This window comes from Lethenteron reissneri, chromosome 72 (assembly GCF_015708825.2).
Source record: "Lethenteron reissneri isolate LAM-NWPU_2019-01 chromosome 72, ASM1570882v1, whole genome shotgun sequence".
NCBI classification, from domain to species: Eukaryota; Metazoa; Chordata; class Hyperoartia; order Petromyzontiformes; family Petromyzontidae; genus Lethenteron; species Lethenteron reissneri.
Genome location: NC_083850.1, coordinates 4,381,775 through 4,404,611, shown reverse-complemented (window position 1 = coordinate 4,404,611; position 22,837 = coordinate 4,381,775). Strand labels below are relative to the sequence as shown.

General features: G+C 42.1%; 1 protein-coding gene across 1 annotated transcript in view; it reads right to left on the bottom strand.

Annotated features, from left to right (window-relative positions):
• Positions 1-18,197, bottom strand: part of LOC133361337 (oocyte zinc finger protein XlCOF6-like) — a gene marked incomplete at its 3' end in the record, with an annotated part of 31,845 nt that extends 13,648 nt beyond the window's left edge. Inside the window, exons 1-3 of the mRNA XM_061580269.1 lie at positions 18,015-18,197; positions 6,520-7,050; positions 240-586 (exon numbers count right to left, since the gene is read on the bottom strand). Coding sequence (XP_061436253.1) covers positions 240-586; positions 6,520-7,050; positions 18,015-18,197 — 1,061 coding nt within the window. The remainder of the gene's footprint in view (positions 1-239; positions 587-6,519; positions 7,051-18,014) is intronic.
• Positions 18,198-22,837: the final 4,640 nt, after the last annotated feature.

Sequence of the window (22,837 nt, the reverse complement as noted above, 5' to 3'; positions counted from 1 at the left end):
CAAAAGTACTCGATATGGCTTAATAGGTGTAACCACATGCAATATTATGTTTCAGTCACCCCGAGCTCTCGGTTTGATCCTCGAGCCACTCCATTACTTCCAGCCATCTCTCGGGATCCAACTGCATGGGATCGAGGGTGGAAACTTCTTCAGGACTCATTGCAGCACCTTGAATTTCAGCTTTTGATTTCAGTTTCCTATCATTGTGGACCTTCTGATGCCTGTTCATGGTTGATGACCGTACAAATGCCTTCCCACACACAGGGCACAGGAATGGCGTCTCGCCCGTGTGTGTTCTCTGATGGTTCTTAAGAGTTGACGACTGTGCAAATGTCTTACCACACACAGGGCACAGGAATGGCTTCTCGCCCGTATGTGTTTTCTGATGAGTTTGAAGAGTTGATGCCCGTGTAAAGGCCTCCCCACACACAGAGCACAGGAATGGCTTCTCGCCCGTGTGTGTTCTCTGATGACTCTGAAGATGTGATGACTGTGCAAATGTCTTCCCACACACAGAACACAGGAACGGCTTCTCGCCCGTGTGTGTTCTTTGGTGTCTCTTAAAATGTGATGGCCGTGAAAAGGACTTCTCACACACAGAGCAATTGAATGGCTTCTTGCCTCAGTGTGCGTGGGGCTGTGGAGAGCGTCTCTGCTCCATGTGAGCGTAGCAACAGCAGCGGTGTTATTGAGTCAAAAGTACGCTATCGGCCGAAAGGAGTTTTGGATTTTTTAAACTGCTAAAACAAGAACGACACTCGCGTCTAACCGAGACGCAAAAAAATACCGCTAATTTGACGACGAACACGTTTAAGAGTTTATCCGCGAAAATAGACACTTACTTGGAGATTCACGGTAGATCGATGTCTGGAACCCGTCTAAAGATGTCGCCACGAACTCTCCCGATGCAAAGTCGCCTAACTGTCGACACAGCAATTGTGCTCGCCAGGCTGCGTTGTCTCGCGGTTGAAGGGCGATCAGCAGAGCGACGAGTCGAGCGTCCAACCTCATCAAGTTCCCTCTCGAAATGGCATTGAGCTCTGCTTCTGAGCCGTCTTATAACTCCCCGCCTAGGATCAAATCCTTTGTCTTTCAGGATATTTGCATTCGATTGTTAATTTTGGAAGGCACAATCCGCATGTAGATTAACATACCGAAGGGTAATGTGCCCATTGTGCTTCATGCATGAATATGTAAGTGCATCTCAGTGTGTAATTGTGCGCTTATTTTGAATAAATGGAAAAACATTGTCCTCGATTTAAAGTGAATGCAGAGAAATTAGCATGTAACTTTAGAAAAGGAAGAGAGCGGCCTTCTCAACGAGGGAGTGAAACCCATCACATTTCGAGGGCGACGCAGCTACTTCCGATTCTGCTGCCCAGCTGTTTGTAGTCAGGACCTGCTCTCGCAGGACCCCACACGTCTTTGGAAATGATTGCGATGATCATGTCTGAGCTGAGAATTAAGTCACTCAAGATTACTTTGTTTAACCATAACTTTAGGTAGGTTAGTGTCATCGGGGTTGTGTGAATGCTACTCATGAATGAAATCACACTCCTGTATGACCGACATTGTACTAATTTTGGTTGATCGAGTAGAACAAGTCACATGCCATGTCCAGACGAATTCTTATCAACAACAGTGTCATTAAATATGATGCTAAAATAAATGTTAACACTGGATTAAACGTGCACCTCTTAACCCCTCCCTCGCATTTACGACTAACAATTTGCATTTGCACATAACATACATTCAAGTACAGTAATTTGCTAATACGACAAAATTGTCATTCTAAAATTTGAATGCGATTCTTACCCTCGACCCCCACAGTTCACATATCCGACCGTTGGTTCGATTGAACGAACAATTAACCATGTGTAGAGTTCCATTATAATACTTCTAATGAAATTAAAATACCGTACCTCCGTTTATGGTGGTATAAATTATAAAATCAGTTGGTAGGTTTTTTTGTCGTTTAATGTTTAGTGTTATTGTTTATAGTGTTATCAGTTTACATGTTTTTAAGTACAGGTGATTCCCGGTATACTTCGGTATTCTGGACCTGAACGTTGCGAAACGATTCATAACGAGGACCTTTCCCCACCAGAGCGCAATCCGCTAATGAAAAGAACTCGGGGCGGCGGGAACACGTGCTTCCATGGGCAGTGGGGGACAGGGCATGGTTGTATTGCCCACAGGTGCCACCGGGAAAATTCAAGTTGCTCCGCCCATGGCGGGGACAGGTAGAGGTCATAGAGGTGGGTGATGTAAAGACAATGCGTCAACTAAGGGACAAGTGGTGACAACAAGATAGAGAGAGTTCGAGAAGGGAAGGCGAGACCAAGTGTGGTCGGAGGTTCACGCCGAGAATGAGAGAGGGGGAGGAACGAGGTTTGGGGCTGTGTTGGCTGGTTGCTGTCTCGTCGTCGTCGTTGCGACATCGTGACGCCTGGGGTCTGAAACCGCGTTAAAGGCTAAATAAAAGAACCCTCTGCAGTCTGAGTCCGGAGTCATTACACTTGTAACGATTCATTATTTCACGGGCTAATATTGGGTTTGTGCGATTATTTTACATATTCATACTGAATATTGATATTTGATGCCATTGAGATGGAACATTCATCCAATAGTAGACAGCTTGATCCTAATACCTCCAAAGTGTTATTCAAATAATTTTAATCCCATCCTGATCCTGCACCTTCCGCTTCACATATCCCACCCTTGGTTCGCACGTCCATATTACATACATACATGTTACATGCATACATACTACATAGAGACATATCTCATGCATACATATTACATATAGACATGTTACATACATACATATTACATTCATGCATATTACATACAGACATGTTACATACTCACGAGCATAGTGTGATTCTTAGAGGACCACGGTGTGAAGCAAAGAATTCGAATGAGATTCGAATATCACACTTGTTTATGATGTTATTTTATAGCGTTATAATGTATCGCTGTTAGCTTATATTGTTAGAGTTCACAACATTATAGTTTACTATAACACTAGTTTGTAGTGTTATTTTAAAGCGTTACAATGTATAGCTCATAGTTTTAAAGGTTACATTGTTAGAGTTTATAATGTTAGAGTATGCAATGTGAGTTTACAATTTGAGAGTTTGTGAACGTGCCCTGTTCTCGTGGGACCCGACACGGATTTGGAAATAATTGCTATGATCATGTCTGAGCTGGGATGAGCGACTAATGTTTACTTTGTTTAATCATAACTGTGTGTAGGTGAGTGCTATTGGGGCTTAGTGAATACTGCTCATGAATGAACTTTCGGATGTAAATTGAAATCATGTTGGTAGAACAAGTCGCCTGCCTTTTCTAGACGAATTGTTATCTTCACGTGCGTCCGTAAATAAACTGCTAAAATACACAGCATAGGGAAGGCTGCCTTGTTGGGGAGATGTAGTTTGGCTAAGGCGCTGTGGCCGGGTGATGACACGGATTCTGAAACAATGGAGTTAAACACTCGCTGCTTGGCCCCGTCGACAGCAGCGAAGGCTGTCATATACCTTCCCATTTACGAGTTGGCTGTATGATGTGTATAGTTGAAGGTGCTAGGTGTTGTCTTCTTCTAACAGCTACTAACGTGCGTGTGTTGTCTGTTTTTAGGACTTGCCCATTGATGTTGTTTTTTTATTGCGGCGTTTTTTTTGTTTAGTTCTGTCACTTGAGTGTTGCAGTTTGTTTAAGAATTCGTCACGTGAGCGTGGTGTTTTGCTTGTGGGAATTTCGCTTTGTCACAATTTGTGATTGTTATATTACTTATAACGATTCATAATCTCATGAGTTTATGATGGGGTTGTGCGTGTATTTATATAAATATATTTCGTCTTTTGTTATTCGATGACATCTAGCAGTGAAAATCGTGATAGTAATATGACCATGTTGTAATTGTAATATTTTTTATCCGATCCTTGCACGTACACTATACAAACATATTAGCGATTCTTATACGACCACACTGTGATTCTAATTATTCTAATGATATATAATACCTTACCTCCGTGTATATGGTTATAAATTAAAACACTATCGTTTATAGTATTACAGTTTACATGTTATAGAGTACCGTTTATCCCCGACATACTTCGGGATTAGGGACTGGTACGTTGATGAACGATTAACTACGGGGACCTTTCCCCTCAAGGAACACGTGTTAATCGTGTAGACAGCCAAGATGCTGCCGGTTAAGGGCACACTTGTGTGACGGAGATCATCCACCTGAAATTCTCTGAACATGTTTTTGCTAGGAACATTATAAAATAAAGAACTGACAACATTTGTTAAAAATAAGTTTTTATTCACCTGCAATCATTTTTACATCAAAACTCGAAGGGAATATTTATTACGTCCTATGTTCACACATTTCCAGTACAATGCAAACCATTTCCGTTCCAAGAATACCAAAGCGTTAAAGTATCATTCCCCATGATTTCTTTATTAGTTCACCACATTTGTTCACTGTGCGTCTATATTCGTTTACAGCGTTACAATTGATAGGTTGTAGTTCATAGGTTATATTGTTAGAGTTCACAAATTTAGAGTTTACTAACAATACTAGTTTACAGTAATTTTTAGATTATTCAAATGTATATGTGAATGTTTTTAAGTTACGATTGTTGAAGTTCATAATGTTAAAGTTCACCGTGTGAGAATTTACAATGTGAGAGTATATCCAAGACGTCGATCGATGGCGTTGGTCTGGTAGGTTCGATCATAGTTTTTGATCAAAGGCGTTATCCCATCACGGGACACCATCAAGCTGCCGATATAACAGTAACAGAAGCAACTACAGCAGCTACGAAACCGTTCGATGGCAAAGCAGCGACTTCTGCTTCTGCTCCAACTGCTGCCCGAATGTTTGTGGCCGGCCCTGCTCTCGTGGGACCCCACACGTTCATGGAAATAATAGAGATGATCCTGAGCTGAGATTTAAGCGACTTAAGTTGACTTTGTTTAAACATAACTTAGTGTAGGTTAGTGCCAACAGTGTTTAGCGAATACTACCGAAGAATTAGCTCACACTCATTTATGACATAATTTGTCATAATTTTGGTTGATTAAGGAGAACAAGACACAGGCCATGTCGACGAATTCTTATCACGTACATGTACTTAACTATATAGCTAAAATAACGTCAACACTCGAATAAACTTGCAGGTCTTAGCCCACTCATATCGTTGCTTCGCAGATGCTCGAGATTGAGTGTCCTGCTGTGCTGTGGTCCGAATTGTTTACTGCGATAACATTTGAAACAAGATGCTGCCGGTTAAGGGCACACTTGTGCGACGGAGATCTTCCACCTGAAATTCTCTTAACATGTTTTTGCTATGAACATTGTAAAATAAATAAGGGACAAACATTTGTTAAAAATACGTTTTTATTCATCTTGCAATCATTTTTACGTTAAAACGCGAACCTAATGTTTAATATGTCCCACACCAACATGCTGCGTATATAACAGTGCTCTCGTGGGACCCCACACGTCTATGGAAATAATTGAGATGATCCTATCTGAGCTGAGATTTGAGCGTTATCGTTTATAGTATTACAGTTTACATGTTATAGAGTACAGTTTATCCCCGACATACTTCGGGATTAGGGACTGGTACGTTGATGAACGATTAACTACGGGGACCTTTCCCCTCAAGGAACACGTGTTTAATCGGGTAGACAGCCAAGATGCTGCCGGTTAAGGGCACACTTGTGTGACGGAGATCCTCCACCTGACATTATCTGAACATGTTTTTGCTAGGGACATTATAAAATAAAGACCGTACAAACATTTGTTCAAAATACATTTTTATTCATCTGCAATTATTCTTACGTCAAAACTCGAAGGGAATATGTATTATGTTCTATGTTCACACATTTCCAGTACAATGCAAACCATTTCCGTTCTAGGAATACCAAAGCGTTAAAATATAATTCCCCATGATTTCCTATTTAGTTCACCACATCAATGTACATCCTGAAATCGGCTATCTAAAGTCGATTAATACCAATAAAAAAGCTATGTACTTGAAAAAACCGTTTAAAATGTTGAGTAAAGATGTACCTACAGGCGCATTCCAACTTTAGCTCAACAGGAACACCTAACGACTACAATTAAACCCTCTCACATCCAGTGCTCTTCACACCACTTCGGCAAGTAATCTGATAACATTACAAACCACCACTGTGCACGTAATTAAACTCACAAAAACTGTTAAACTAAAATGGTAAAAAATTACGCACAAAAGTACTCGATATGGCGTAATAGGTGTAACCACATGCAATATTATGTTTCAGTCACCCCGAGCTCTCTGGTTGACTCTCGAGCCACTCCATTACATCCAGCCATCTCTCGGGATCCAACTGCATGGGATCGAAGTTGGAAACATCTTCAGGACTAATTGCAGCACCTTGAATTTCAGCTTTTGATTTCAGTGTCCTATCATTGTGGACCTTCTGATGCCTGTTCATGGTTGATGAGTGTGCAAATGCCTTCCCACACACAGAGCACAGGAATGGCTTCACCCCCGTGTGTGTTCTTTGATGAGTTTGAAGAGTTGATGACTGTGCAAATGCCTTCCCACACATTGGGCACAGGAATGGCTTCTCGCCCGTGTGCGTTTTCTTATGATCTTGAAGAGTTGACGAGTGTGCAAATGTCTTCCCACACACAGAGCACAAGAACGGCTTCTCGCCCGTGTGTGTTCTCTGATGACTCTGAAGATGTGGTGAATGTGCAAATGCCTTCCCACACATTGGGCACAGGAATGGCTTCTCGCCCGTGTGCGTTTTCTTATGATCTTGAAGAGTTGACGAGTGTGCAAATGCCTTCCCACACACAGAGCACAAGAATGGCTTCACGCCCGTGTGTGTTTTCTGATGATCTTGAAGAGTTGATGACCGTGCAAATGTCTTCCCACACACAGGGCACATGAATGGCTTCTCGCCCGTGTGTGTTCTCTGGTGTCTCTGAAGATCTGATGGCCATGAAAAGGACTTCCCACACACAGAGCAATTGAATGGCTTCTTGTCTCCGTGTGCGTGGGGCTGTGGAGAGCGTCTCTGCTCCATGTGAGCGGAGTAACAGCAGAGGTGTTATCGAGTCAAAAGTACACTATCGGCCGCAAGGATTTTTAGCGTTAAGTTTTGGATTTTGTTAACTGCTAAAACAAGAATGACACTCGCGTCTAACCGAGACGCAAAAAAATCCCGCTAATTTGACAACGAACACGTTTAAGAGTTTATCCGCGAAAATAGACACTTACTTGGATATTTACGGTATATCGGTGTCTGAAACCCGTCTGAAGATGTCGCCACGAACTCTCCCGACGCAAATTCGCCTAAATGTCGACACAGCAATTGTGCTCGCCAGGCTGCGCGGTTGAAGAGCGATCAGCAGAGCGATGAGTCGAGCGTCCAACCTCATCAAGTTCCCTCTCGAAATGGCATTGAGCTCTGCTTCTGAGCCGCCTTATAACTCCCCCCTCGAATCCAATCCTTTGTCTTTCAGGATATTTGCATTCGATTGTTAATTTTGGAAGGTACAATCCGCATGTATATTAACATACCGAGTAATGTGTCCATTGTGCTTCATGCATTAATATGTAAGTGCATCTGAGTGTGTAATTGTGCGCTTATTTTGAATAAATGGAAAAACTTTGTCCTCGATTTAAAGTGAATGCAGAGAAATTAGAATGTAACTTTAGAAAAGGAAGAGAGCGGCCTTCTCGACGAGGGAGTGAAACCCAATAGGTAATATTATTTTACAGCGTTACAATGGATAGGTTGTAGTTCATAGGTTATAATATTATGTTTCACTATGATAGAGCTTAACATGTGAGAGTCTACAATATCAGAGTTGATCAAATGCGACGATCAAGGGCGTCAATCGGGTGAGTTTTATCAGAGGCTTTAATCAAAGGCGTCATCCCATCACGGAACACCACCTCCCTGCGTTTATTGCAGCAACAGAAACAACTACAGCAGCAACAACAGCAGCAGCGACAACAACAGCAGCAACATCACATTTCGAGGGCAACGCAGCTACTTCCGATTCTGCTGCCCAGCTGTTTGTAGTCGGCACCTGCTCTCGCACGACCCTACACGTCTTTGGAAATAATTGCGATGATCATGTCTGAGCTGAGAATTAGGTCACTCAAGATTACTTTGTTTAACCATAACTTTAGGTAGGTTAGTGTCATCGGGGCTGTGTGACTACTACTCATGAATGAAATCACACTCCTGTATGACCGACATTGTACTAATTTTGGTTGATCGAGTAGAACAAGTCACATGACATGTCCAGACGAGTTATTATCAACAATAGTGTCCTTATATATGATGCTAAAATTAATGTTAACACTGGATTAAACGTGCATCTCTTAACCCCTCCCTCGCATTTACGACTAACGATTTGCATTTGCACGTAACATACATTCAAGCCCATTAAAATGCTAATACGACCATATTGTTATTCTGAAATTTGAATGCAAGTCTTGCCCTGTACCCCCCCACCCCACGGTTCACATATCCGACCCCCGATTGAACAGATAATTTACATACACATCTGTATGTCCCCCAAGTTGCTCCGCCTATGGTGGGGTCAGGTAGAGGTCATAGAGGTGGGTGATGTAAAGACAGTGCCTCAACTAAGAGACAAGTGATGACAACAAGATAGAGAGAGTTCGAGAAGGGAAGGCGAGACCAAGTGTGGGCGGAGGTTCACGCCGAGAATGAGAGAGGGGGAGGAACGAGGTTTGGGGCTGTGTTGGCTGGTTGCTGTCTCGTCGTCGTCGTTGCTATATCGTGACGCCTGGGGTCTGAAACCGCGTTAAAGGCTACATAAAAGAACCCTCTGCAGTCTGACTACGGAGTCATTACAATTATAACGATTCATTATTTCACGGGCTAATATTGGGTTTGTGCGATTATTTTACATATTCATACTGAATATTGATATTTGATGCCATTGAGATGGAACATTCATCCAATAGTAGACAGCTTGATCCTAATACCTCCAAAGTGTTATTCAAATAATTTTAATCCCATCCTGATCCTGCACCTTCCGCTTCACATATCCCACCCTTGGTTCGCACGTCCATATTACATATGTAGGGGTTATTACGGGAGAAACGGCGGACAACAAACACAGGACTGTCGTCACTCACATACACGGGTGGTCACACCGACGTCCGCATCAGTTATTGCCCACGCCCCCAGCCCTCGGAGGCGATCCCTATAAAAGGTGGAGACCCAAAGAGCTCGAGTTCAGTTCGACACGAAGCTGACCAGTGAAGATCCAAGACTCGGAGATTAGGCCCTGGGACTCCCCGGTCTCGCCGTCCTTATAAGGGCCGAGCCGGGTAAGCCAGTGGCGCGGCCCAAGAGCTTCCAGACCGCTGCCCTTATCAGGGCAAGGCTGGTTAGCTGGTGCCGAGATCTGTGCTTGCCAGGGCCAGATCAGTCAGCCTCCCGTAGCCCAGTAGAGGAGGACTGGGGGACAGGACAGAGGGCTTAGGAATAGGGTGGGTTTCCCATAGTACGGGTGAAGGGGCCGATACCCCTTCAACTATTGTGCCTGTCCCTGGGTTAATAAACAGAGTGTGCTTGAACTTCGACATCGTTTCCTCGAAATTACTACACATACATACATGTTACATGCATACATACTACATAGAGACATATCTCATGCATACATATTACATACAGACATGTTACATACATACATATTACATTCATGCATATTACATACAGACATGTTACATACTCACGAGCATAGTGTGATTCTTAGAGGACCACGGTGTGAAGCAAAGAATTCGAATGAGATTCGAATATCACACTTGTTTATGATGTTATTTTATAGCGTTATAATGTATCGCTGTTAGCTTATATTGTTAGAGTTCACAACATTATAGTTTACTATAACACTAGTTTGTAGTGTTATTTTTAAGCGTTACAGTGTATAGCTCATAGTTTGAAGGTTATATTGATAGAGTTTATAATGTTAGAGTATACAATGTGAGTTTACAATTTGAGAGTTTGTGAACGTGCCCTGTTCTCGTGGGACCCGACACGGATTTGGAAATAATTGCTAAGATCATGTCTGAGCTGAGATAAGCGACTAATGTTTACTTTGTTTAATCATAACTGTGTGTAGGTTAGTGCTATCGGGGCTTAGTGAATACTACTCATGAATGAACTCATACTTCTTTCGGATATAAATTGAAATCATGTTGGTAGAACAAGTCGCCTGCCTTTTCTAGACGAATTGTTATCTTCAAGTGCGTCCGTAAATAAACTGCTAAAATACACAGCATAGGGAAGGCTGTTTTGTTGGGGAGATGTAGTTTGGGTAAGGCGCTGTGGCCGGGTGATGACACGGATTCTGAAACAATGGAGTTTAACACTCGCTGCTTGGCCTCGTCGACAGCAGCGAAGGCTATCATATACCGCCCCATTTACGAGTTGGATGTATAATGTGTATAGTTGAAGGTGCTAGGTGTTGTTTTCTTCAAACAGCTACAAACGTGCGTGTGTTGTCTGTTTTTAGGATTTGTCCATTGATGTTGTTCTTTTTAATCCGGCGTTTTTTTGTTGAGTTCTGTCACTTGAGTGTTGCAGTTTGTTTAAGAATTCGTCACGTGAGCGTGGTGTTTTGCTTGTGGGAAATTCGCTTTGTCACAATTTGTGATTGTTATAATAATTGTAACGATTCATAATCTCATGAGTTCATAATGGGTTTGTGCGTGATTCTTATACGACCACACTGTGATTCTAATGATATTATAATACCTTACCTCCGTTTATATGGTTATAAATTAGAACATTAGTTTACAATCTTTTAATGTTTAGTGTTATCTTTTATAGTATTACAGTTTACATGTTATAGAATACAGTTTATCCCCGACATACTTCGGGATTAGGGACTGGTACGTTGATGAACGATTAACTACGGGGATCTTTACCCTCAAGGAACACGTGTTAATCGGGTAGACAGCCAAGATGCTGCCGGTTAAGGGCACACTTGTGTGACGGAGATCCTCCACCTGAAATTATCTTAACATGTTATTGCTAGGAACACAAAATAAAGACCGTACAAACATTTGTTAAAAATACGTTTTTATTCATCTGCAATCATTTTTACGTCAAAACTCGAAGGGAATATTTATTACGTCCTATGTTCACACATTTCCAGTACAATGCAAACCATTTCCGTTCCAGGAATACCAAAGCGTTAAAGTATCATTCCCCATGATTTCCTTATTAGTTCACCACATGTGTTCACTGTGCGTCTATATTCGTTTACAGCGTTACAATGGATAGGTTGTAGTTCATAGGTTATATTGTTAGAGTTCACAAATTTAGAGTTTACTAACAATACTAGTTTACAGTAATTTTTAGATTATTCAAATGTATATGTGAATGTTTTTAAGTTACCATTGTTGAAGTTCATAATGTTAAAGTTCACCGTGTGAGAATTTACAATGTGAGAGTATATCCAAGACGTCGATCGATGGCGTTGGTCTGGTAGGTTCGATCTTAGTTTTTGATCAAAGGCGTTATCCCATCACGGGACACCATCAAGCTGCCGATATAACAGTAACAGAAGCAACTACAGCAGCTACGAAACCGTTCGATGGCAAAGCAGCGACTTCTGCTTCTGCTCCAACTGCTGCCCGAATGTTTGTGGCCGGCCCTGCTCTCGTGGGACCCCACACGTTCATGGAAATAATAGAGATGATCCTGAGCTGAGATTTGAGCGACTAAAGTTGACTTTGTTTAAACATAACTTAGTGTAGGTTAGTGCCAACAGTGTTTAGCGAATACTACCGAAGAATTAGCTCACACTCATTTATGACATAATTTGTCATAATTTTGGTTGATTAAGGAGAACAAGACACAGGCCATGTCGACGAATTCTTATCACGTACATGTACTTAACTATATAGCTAAAATAACGTCAACACTCGAATAAACTTGCAGGTCTTAGCCCACTCATATCGTTGCTTCGCAGATGCTCGAGATTGAGTGTCCTGCTGTGCTGTGGTCCGAATTGTTTACTGCGATAACATTTGAAACAAGATGCTGCCGGTTAAGGGCACACTTGTGCGACGGAGATCTTCCACCTGAAATTCTCTTAACATGTTTTTGCTATGAACATTGTAAAATAAATAAGGGACAAACATTTGTTAAAAATACGTTTTTATTCATCTTGCAATCATTTTTACGTTAAAACGCGAACCTAATGTTTAATATGTCCTACACCAACATGCTGCGTGTATAACAGTGCTCTCGTGGGACCCCACACGTCTATGGAAATAATTGAGATGATCCTATCTGAGCTGAGATTTGAGCGTTATCGTTTATAGTATTACAGTTTACATGTTATAGAGTACAGTTTATCCCCGACATACTTCGGGATTAGGGACCGGTACGTTGATGAACGATTAACTACGGGGACCTTTCCCCTCAAGGAACACGTGTTTAATCGGGTAGACAGCCAAGATGCTGCCGGTTAAGGGCACACTTGTGTGACGGAGATCCTCCACCTGACATTATCTGAACATGTTTTTGCTAGGGACATTATAAAATAAAGACCGTACATACATTTGTTCAAAATACATTTTTATTCATCTGCAATCATTCTTACGTCAAAACTCGAAGGGAATATGTATTGTGTTTTATGTTCACACATTTCCAGTACAATGCAAACCATTTCCGTTCTAGGAATACCAAAGCGTTAAAATATAATTCCCCATGATTTCCTTATTAGTTCACCACATCAATGTACATCCTGAAATCGGCTATCTAAAGTCGATTAATACCAATAAAAAAGCTATGTACTTGAAAAAACCGTTTAAAATGTTGAGTAAAGATGTACCTACAGGCGCATTCCAAATTTAGCTCAACAGGAACACCTAACGACTACAATTAAACCCTCTCACATCCAGTGCTCTTCACACCACTTCGGCAAGTAATCTGATAACATTACAAACCACCACTGTGCACGTAATTAAACTCACAAAAACTGTTAAACTAAAATGGTAAAAAATTACGCACAAAAGTACTCGATATGGCGTAATAGGTGTAACCACATGCAATATTATGTTTCAGTCACCCCGAGCTCTCTGGTTGACTCTCGAGCCACTCCATTACATCCAGCCATCTCTCGGGATCCAACTGCATGGGATCGAAGGTGGAAACATCTTCAGGACTAATTGCAGCACCTTGAATTTCAGCTTTTGATTTCAGTGTCCTATCATTGTGGACCTTCTGATGCCTGTTCATGGTTGATGAGTGTGCAAATGCCTTCCCACACACAGGGCACAGGAATGGCTTCTCGCCCGTGTGTGTTTTCTGATGGTCTTGAAGAGTTGACGAGTGTGCAAATGTCTTCCCACACACAGGGCACCGGAATGGCTTCTCGCCCGTGTGTGTTTTCCGATGACTCTGAAGAGTTGATGACTGTGCAAATGCCTTCCCACACACAGGGCACAGGAATGGCTTCTCGCCCGTGTGTGTTCTCTGATGACTCTGAAGATGTGATGACTGTGCAAATTTCTTCCCACACACAGGACACAGGAATGGCTTCTCGCCCGTGTGTGTTTTCTGATGGTCTTGAAGATGTGATGACTTTGCAAAAGTCTTACCACACACAGGGCACAGGAATGGCTTCTCTCCCGTGTGTGATTTCTGATGGTCTTGAAGAGTTGACGAGTGTGCAAATGCCTTCCCACACACATGGCACAGGAATGGCTTGTCGCCAGTGTGCGTTCTCTGATGACTCTGAAGATGTGATGACCGTGCAAATGTCTTCCCACACACAGGGCACAGGAATGGCTTCTCGCCCGTGTGTGTTCTCTGTGTGACTCTGAAGATGGGATGAGTGTGCAAATGTCTTCCCGCACACAGAGCACAGGAACGGCTTCTCGCCCGTGTGTGTTCTCTGGTGACTCTGAAGATGTGATGAGTGTGCAAATGTCTTCCCGCACACAGAGCACAGGAACGGCTTCTCGCCCGTGTGTGTTCTCTGGTGTCTCTGAAGATGTGATGGCCGTGAAAAGGACTTCCCACACACAGAGCAATTGAATGGCTTCTTGCCTCCGTGTGCGTGGGGCTGTGGAGAGCGTCTCTGCTCCATGTGAGCGTAGTAACAGCAGCGGTGTTATCGAGGCAAAAGTACGCTATCGGCCGCAAGGATGTTTAGCGTTGAGTTTTGGATTTTGTTAACTGCTAAAACAAGAACGACACTCGCGTCTAACCGAGACGCAAAAAAAATCCCGCTAATTTAACGACGAAAACGTTTAAGAGTTCATCCGCGAAAATAGACACTTACTTGGAGATTGACGGTATATCTATGTCTGGAACCCGTCTGAAGATGTCGCCACGAACTCTACCGACGCAAAGTCGCCTAACTGTCGACACAGCAATTGTGCTCGCCAGGCTGCGTTGTCTCGCGGTTGAAGGGCGAACAGCAGAGCGACGAGTCGAGCGTCCAACCTCATCAAGTTCCCTCTCGAAATGGCATTGAGCTCTGCTTCTGAGCTGCCTTATAACTCCCCCCCTAGGATCAAATCCTTTGTCTTTCAGGATATTTGCATTCGATTGTTAATTTTGGAAGGCACAATCCGCATGTAGATTAACATACCGAAGGGTAATGTGTCCATTGTGCTTCATGCATGAATATGTAAGTGCATCTCAGTGTGTAATTGTGCGCTTATTTTGAATAAATGGAAAAACTTTGTCCTCGATTTAAAGTGAATGCAGAGAAATTAGCATGTAACTTTAGAAAAGGAAGAGAGCGGCCTTCTCGACGAGGGAGTGAAACCCAATAGGTAATATTCTTTTACAGCGTTACAATGGATAGGTTGTAGTTCATAGGTTATAATATTATGTTTCACTATGATAGAGCTTAACATGTGAGAGTCTACAATATCAGAGTTGATCAAATGCGACGATCAAGGGCCTCAATCGGGTGAGTTTGATCAGAGGCTTTAATCAAAGGCGTCATCCCATCACGGAACACCACCTCCCTGCGTATATAACAGCAACAGAAGCAACTACAGCAGCAACAACAGCAGCGACAACAACAGCAGCAACATCACATTTCGAGGGCGACGCAGCTACTTCCGATTCTGCTGCCCAGCTGTTTGCAGTCGGGACCTGCTCTCGCAGGACCCCACACGTCTTTGGAAATGATTGCGATGATCATGTCTGAGCTGAGAATTAAGTCACTCAAGATGACTTTGTTTAACCATAACTTTCGGTAGGTAAGTGTCATCGGGGCTCTGTGAATACTCGCATTCCTTTATGACCGACAATTGTATTAATTTTGGTTGATCGAGTAGAACAAGGCACGTGCCACGTCCAGACGAATTATTATCAACAATAGTGGCCTAAAATATAATGCTAAAATAAACGTTAACACTGGATGCAACGTGCACCTATTAATCCCTGCCTCGTATTTACGACTAGCGATTGTACTTGCACATAACATACATTCAATCACAGCAAAATGCTCATACGACCATATTGTTATTCTAAGAATTGTAATGCGATGCTAACCCTGCACCCCCCACAGTTCGCATATCTGACCACCGGTTCGCATGTCCAAATGCCATAGATACATATTACATGCATACATACATACGAGCACAGTTCGCTTGCACGTACACTACACATACATATGCGCAGAGTGTGATTCTAATACGATCACATTGTAATTCTAATACTTGTAATGAGATTATAATACCGTACCTCTGTTTTTGGTGTTATACATAATTTAACTAATTTATAGTATTTTAATGTTTCGTGTTATCGTTTATAGTGTTACATTTCACGTGTCATAGCGTACAGGATTCCCTTGTATACTTGATGATATAGGGACCGTAACGTTGTGAATCGATTTATAAAAAGGACCTTCCCCTCCTGAACCACACATGTTAATGATAAGACAGCCAACATGATGCCTGTTAAGGTCAGACTTGTGTGACGGAGATGCTCCACCTGAAACTCGGCTCCACACGTTTTTGCTATTAACATTCAAAAATAAAAACGGACAAGCAGTTGCTGAAAATAATGTTTTATTAATCTGCAGGAACATTTACAGAACTACAACTCGTATCGAAAGTTTATGATGTCCTATGTTCAAACAGTTACAGTACAATCTTGATTTGAAGCTTTTGTGACTGCAGGAATCCATACTTTTGGTTCTTTCGTTAAAGTCACGTAGGTAGAAAAATAATAGGTCACATTATTGATCTATAATTATCTATTATTTTGTCTACCTATATGACGTTACCGAAAGAACCAAAGAGTATAGCTACAGTATATTGCAAACCATGTCACTTCCAGGAATACCAAACCAAAGTATAATTCGCCATTGATCTCCTTATTAGTTCACAACATTTGTTCACTTTGCGTCTGTGTTTAAGTCAAAGCCAAACATGCAACGAACGTGTCATCAATGTACATCCTGAAATCAGTTATCTAAAGTCGCTTATTACCAACGAAGGGTAATGTGCCCATTGTGCTTCATGCGTGAATATGTAAGTGCATCTCAGTGTGTAATTGTGCGCTTATTTTGAATAAATGGGTTTAGCGCTGGAAAACCACGATCCCCATGCCCTCCATTGTCCTCGATTTTAAGTGAATGCAGCCCCGTGGCGTTGCCAAAAACCGCCAAGCTTCTGGAGTGAACGCGCACAGACGCGTCGTGACCACACTTGCAATACAATCACTCTAACATCAGTAACCAAAATCCGATCTGGTACATGGTCTCCGCTTGCTCTGGTTTGTATCTTCATAACTCCAGAGACAAACAGCGAGGCATGGTTTGGCCAGCCACCACCTCGTTTGCCAAAGCGACTTTAATAGCTGCTCTCAAACAACACTATCACCAATGGTGGTGTACAAGCTAGGGTGTTAAGCGGACAATCAGTCGATTTGGTCAAGGCGTATGGGAAAATACACACCTCTTTATTATCCCATAAATACAGCATACAGCAGCGGGATGGCTGCCTTGTTGGGGAGATGTAGCTTGGGTAAGGTGCTGTCACTGGAGTTAGGCGATGTGACTGGGTTATCACACGGATTCCGAAAGGCATCGGAGACGATACGATCCACTGCGCTCCATCTCCCCACATGGACAACGACATTCTAGTTTAAAAAAAAGGACATTGATACGACACATTCAGTGGACAGTGTGATTCTAATACGACTAGCGGGATTCGAATAATTGTAATTCGATTCTAATCCTGCACATCCTACCCCTGGTTCGCATATTCACTTATCATACGTACGACCACAGTGTGAGAGATTAGCATGATGTTAATGTTAGAAATAAGCATGTAACCGTAGAAAAGGACGATGAAGTGCAACCCAACGGGTGCAATCCAAAGGGCATGAGAGCATGATTTATAATATTATATGTTTGAGTTTTACATGTGAGAGTTTACAATCTCAGAGTTGATCAAATGCGCCGATCAAAGGCGTCAATCGGGTGCGATTGATCAAAGTCTTTAATCAAAGGCGTCATCCCATCACGGAGCACCACCTCCCTGCGTATATAACTTCAGAAGAAGCAACAACAGCAGCAACATCACATTTCGAGGGCGACGCTGCTACTTCTGATTCTGCTGCTTCTGCTGCCCGGCTATTTGTAGCCGGGCACTGCTCTCGCGGGACCGCACACGTCTTTGGAAATGATTGCGATGATCATGTCTGAACTGAGAATTAAGTGACTAAATATTACTTTGTTTAACCATAACTGTACGTAGGTTAGTGTCATCATGGCTCAGCGAATACTACTCATGAATGAACTCACATTGTTTAATGACATAAATTGTAATCATTTTGGCTGCCCGTGTAGGACAAGTCACCTTCCTTGTCTAGACGCATTCTAAACACAATACTGTACTTAAATGTTGCTAAAATAACGTCTACACCCGATTCAACATGCAGTTCCACCTCGGCCATGAGCAACCCACAGCACGCGCAGAGGGAGGAGACCACGAGGGAGACGGCCTCAACTTGAAGAGAAAGTTGACAAACTCACGGATGCCATCACCCAGCTGCTGCAACGCCTGTCGGATGAGACGCTGCGTCCCGCGGCACCAACCAGGCGAGTAAAGGAAGAGCTGAGCCCGAATCGGAAGCCGCCACCCGAACATCAGCAGCAGTAGATAGCGTGATTCTAATAGGACCACGTTGTTATTATAATAATTTTAATGCGATCAAAACGCGCACCTCCCAGGTTGCATTTACGACTCACGATGTGCATCTACATATAACATACATTCTAGCTCAGTGTAATTCTAATACGACCAGAGTGTTATTCTAATCATTTTAATCCGATCCTAATCCACCAGTTCGCATATCCGACCCCCGGTTCGCATGTCCAACGGACATACATATTACATACATACGACCATAGTATGTATATAATATGCATACATATGTGCAGTGTGATTCTATTACGATCACATTGTGATTATAATACTTCTAATGATATTCTAATATTGATTTGAAGCTTTCGTGACTGCAGGAATTAATACTCGTTGGTTCTTTCGGTAAAGTCACGTAGGTAGAACTAAAACAAAGTAAATCACGTTTCGGACGAAACACAAGCGCCCGTCTTCAGGTGAGAATCGCGATATCCGCGATGTCTGCTGCGAGCAGCACGATGTCTGCTGCAGACATCGTTTCGGGCGCTTGTGTTGCGTCCGAAACGTCGTTATTTATTTTGTTTTATTTATACCTACGTGACTTTACCGAAAGAACCAGAGTATAGATATTGTAATACTGTCCCTCCGTTTACGGTATTATAAATTATATAAAAAAACTAGTTTATATTCGTTTAATGTTTAATGATATCTTTTAAGCGTTACAGTTTACATGTTTTAGAGTACAAGTGATCTCCAGTATACTTCGGAATTAGGGAACGGAACGTTGCTAAACTATTTATAACGGGGACCTTTCCCCTCTAGGAACACATGTTGATGGTGGAGACAGCCAAGACGTTGCCGGTTAAGGTCAGACTTGTGTTGCTGCTGCAGTTGCTGCTGCTGCAGTTGCTGCTGCTGCAGTTGCTGCTGCTGCAGTTGCTGCTGCTGCAGTTGCTGATGATAGGAAGCTGAAATCAAAAGGTGAAATTCAAGGTGCTGCAATGATTCCTGAAGATAATTCCACCTTTGATCCCATGCAGTTGTATCCTGAAAGATGGCTGGATGTAATGGAGTGGCTCGAGGATCAAACCGAGAGCGAGGGTTGTTTACTTATTAAGCCGGATTGAGAAACTTTGTGTGTAATTCTGACCTTTTAGTTTTACAGTTCGTGCAGGTGGTGATTTTTGATGTTGTCGGATTACTTGGTGAAGTGGTGTGATGAGCAGTGGTTGTGAGATGGTTCAATTCCGGACAATATTGTAGTGTTTATGTCTTCCTGTTGATCTAAAGTTGGAATGCATCTGGAGTTATATCTTTACTCAACAATTAAAACGTTTTTTTAAAGTATAAAGCTTTTTTTGGTTGGTAATAATCGACTTTAGGATGTACATTGATGACGCGTTCGTTGGATATTTGGCCTTGACTTCAACATAGACGCACAGTGAACAAATGTGGTGAACTAATAAGGAAATCATGGGGAATGATACTTTAACGCTTTGGTATTCCTGGAACGGATATGGTTTGCATTGTACTGTAACTGTTTGAACATAATACATATTCGGTTGGAGTTTTAACGTAAAAATGATTGCAGATTAAAAAAAACGTATTTTAACAAATGTTTGTCCGTTTATTTATTTTACAATGTTCATAGCAAAAACGTGTTTTAAACGAGTTTCAGTTGGAGGATCTTCGTCACACAAATCTGTCCTTAACCGGCAGTGTCTTGGCTGTCTCTCCATTAACATGTGTCCTTCAAGGGGAAAGTCTCCATTATAAATGTATTCGCAACGTTACGGTCTCTAATCATCAAGTATGACATGTGAACTGTAACACTATCAACGATAACAAAAATAGTTAAAATACTATCATCTATTAACTAGTTTCATCATTTATAACACCAAAACAGAGGTACGGTATTATTAGTTTTGAACAAAATAAACGGAGGTTCGTGATTATAATCGCATAATAATAATTATAATCGCACTGTGATAATGTTAGAATCACACTGTGCCCATATGCATGTTAAGTGATTGCGAACCGGGGGTAGGATTTGCAAGATTTGAATCTCATTACAATTATTAAAATCCCACTGTAGTCGTATTAGAATCAAACTGTCCACTGTTGGATGAATGTCATGTTAATTTAATCGAATAGCTATATACGGTATGTAAACAGATAAAGTGTATAACAATCACATTATAACATAATTACATTTCAAGTGATTTGAAAAACATACGTTCATTTAAAAAAAATGAGAATTTCGTGGACCTTGTGGGGAGATGGAGCACAGTGGATCGGATCGTCTCCGCTGCTGTCGACGGGGCCAAGCAGCGAATGTTTAACTCCAGTCACAGGGCCTTACCCAAACTACATCTCCCCCACAAGGCAGCCTTCCCTCTGCTGTGTATTTTAGCCGTATGTTTGAGGACGATATTGAAGATAACAATTCGTCAAGAAAAGGCATGATTACAATGTCTTTCATAAAGGAGTATGAGTTCATTCATGAGTAGCATTCGCTAAGCCCAGATGGCACTAACCTGCACTCAGTTTTGTTGCAACAAAGTCATTGCAATTATTTCCAAATCCGTGTGGGGTTCCACGAGGACAGGGCACGGCCAAAAACTCACACTGTAAGCTCTAACATTATAAACTCTAACAATATTACTTTTATAGCTATACATTGTAACGCTATAACTATACCACTGTAAACTACATTTATAGTAAAATCTAATGTTGTGAACTCGAACATTAAAACCTATGAGCTCGACATTATAACACAAAAAATAACATTATAAACTAGTGTTATAGATTAGAATACCATACATTGAAGTGAGAGAAATCGCATTCGAATTATTAGAATCACTCCGTAGTCCTCTTAGAATCATACTTTGCTCGTAAGTATGTTACATGTCTGTATGTAATATGTCTGTATGTAATATGTATGTATGTAACATGTCTGTATGTAATATGTATGTATGTAATATGTATGTATGTAACCTGTATGTATGTAATATGTATGTATGTATGTATTATGTCTGTATGTAATATGTATGTATGTAATATGGACGTGCGAACCAAGGGTGGGATCTGTGAAACGGAAGGTGCAGGATCAGGATCTGATTACGTTTTTTGTCGCACCAAAATTACACTGCTCAAATCTACGTTATATGAAAATACCCATCAGAAGACCAAAATGTGGCCTGCGAGGTGCCAGGTTTAGAATCGCATAAAATTATTAGAATCACACCATCATCGTATTAGAATCAAGTTGCCCACTGATTCATGAATGTTCTATCTCAATGGCATCGAATAGCAATACACAAGTATGGAAATGTATAAATAATTGAACAAACCCACTATGAGCTCGTGCGATTATGAATCGTTACAATTGTAACGACTCCAGACTCTGTAGACTGTAGAGGGTTATTTTATTTAGCCTGTAACACTGCTAACGACACCGGAATCACAATATAGCAACGACAACGACGAGACAGCAACAAGCCACGACCCGATATTCCACCAAAACAGCCCCGGACCTCGTTCCTCCCCCTCTCTTATTCTCGGTGTGAATCTACCACCACCCTTTGTCCCGCCTTCCCTTCTTGAACTCTCTCTATCCTATTGTCACCGCTTGTCCCTTAGTAGATGCACTGTCTTCACATCAGCAATATGTTTTAGAAGCCAAGTGCATCAGGGCAGCAGCTGTAGCAAAATTCCCCGACGCCCAACAATCACAATCTTAACGGGCAACTGCAAGGGGTACGCGGTGTGACCACACTCACTCGACAACATCAACAAACCAACACAATAACCACAACAATAAATATCAAACGCTTCCACATTGTGAAAGAGAACCCTTCCCATCGTTCCTGGGTTGGGAGTGGAGCCTACTAACACAACCTTGAGCATTTTGACCGGGTTCTCGACGCCAGTCCCTCGCCCATCATGGAATATTGTGCCTTTCAGGCACCGATCCCTCACACGTGGCGGATCCTTGAGGCACCCCGGGCCTCTGGGGCTCGGAAACTGTGAGCGGCACAACACATTTCCTTTGGAGTACGGTTTCCGTTGCCGAGAGCCCCACCACGTCGGACACACCAGACTTGGGCTGTACAGGACATGGGGATGAGCTGTCTGGGTGGGGACGGACATAAGTCTTGAGGCGCGATGGGTGGACGAACCAACTGCAACGCCCTATCTGTATTCGTTACACACTGCAGCCGTTTCACCTCTATGACGTCAGCTGTATCACTATAGACAATAACACTCAACATTAAACGACTATAAACTGGTTTCCTAATTCATTACACCATAAACTGAGGTACGGTATTCAAATCTAATTAGAAGTATTATAATAGCACTCTGCTCAAATGTATGTAAAGCGAACGTTCCATCGAACCAGGGGTTGGATATGCAAACTGGGGTGGGGTGCAGGGTTAGAATCGAATTCAAATTCCGAGAATAACAATATTGTCGTATTCGCATTTTACTGTGCTTGACTGCTGTATGTTAAGTGTAAATGCAAATTGTTAGTCATAAATGCGAGGCAGAGGTTAAGAGGTGCATGTTTTTTCCAGTGTTAACGTTTATTTTAGCATCATATTTAAGGACAATATTGGAAATAAAAGTTCGTCTGGACATGGCAC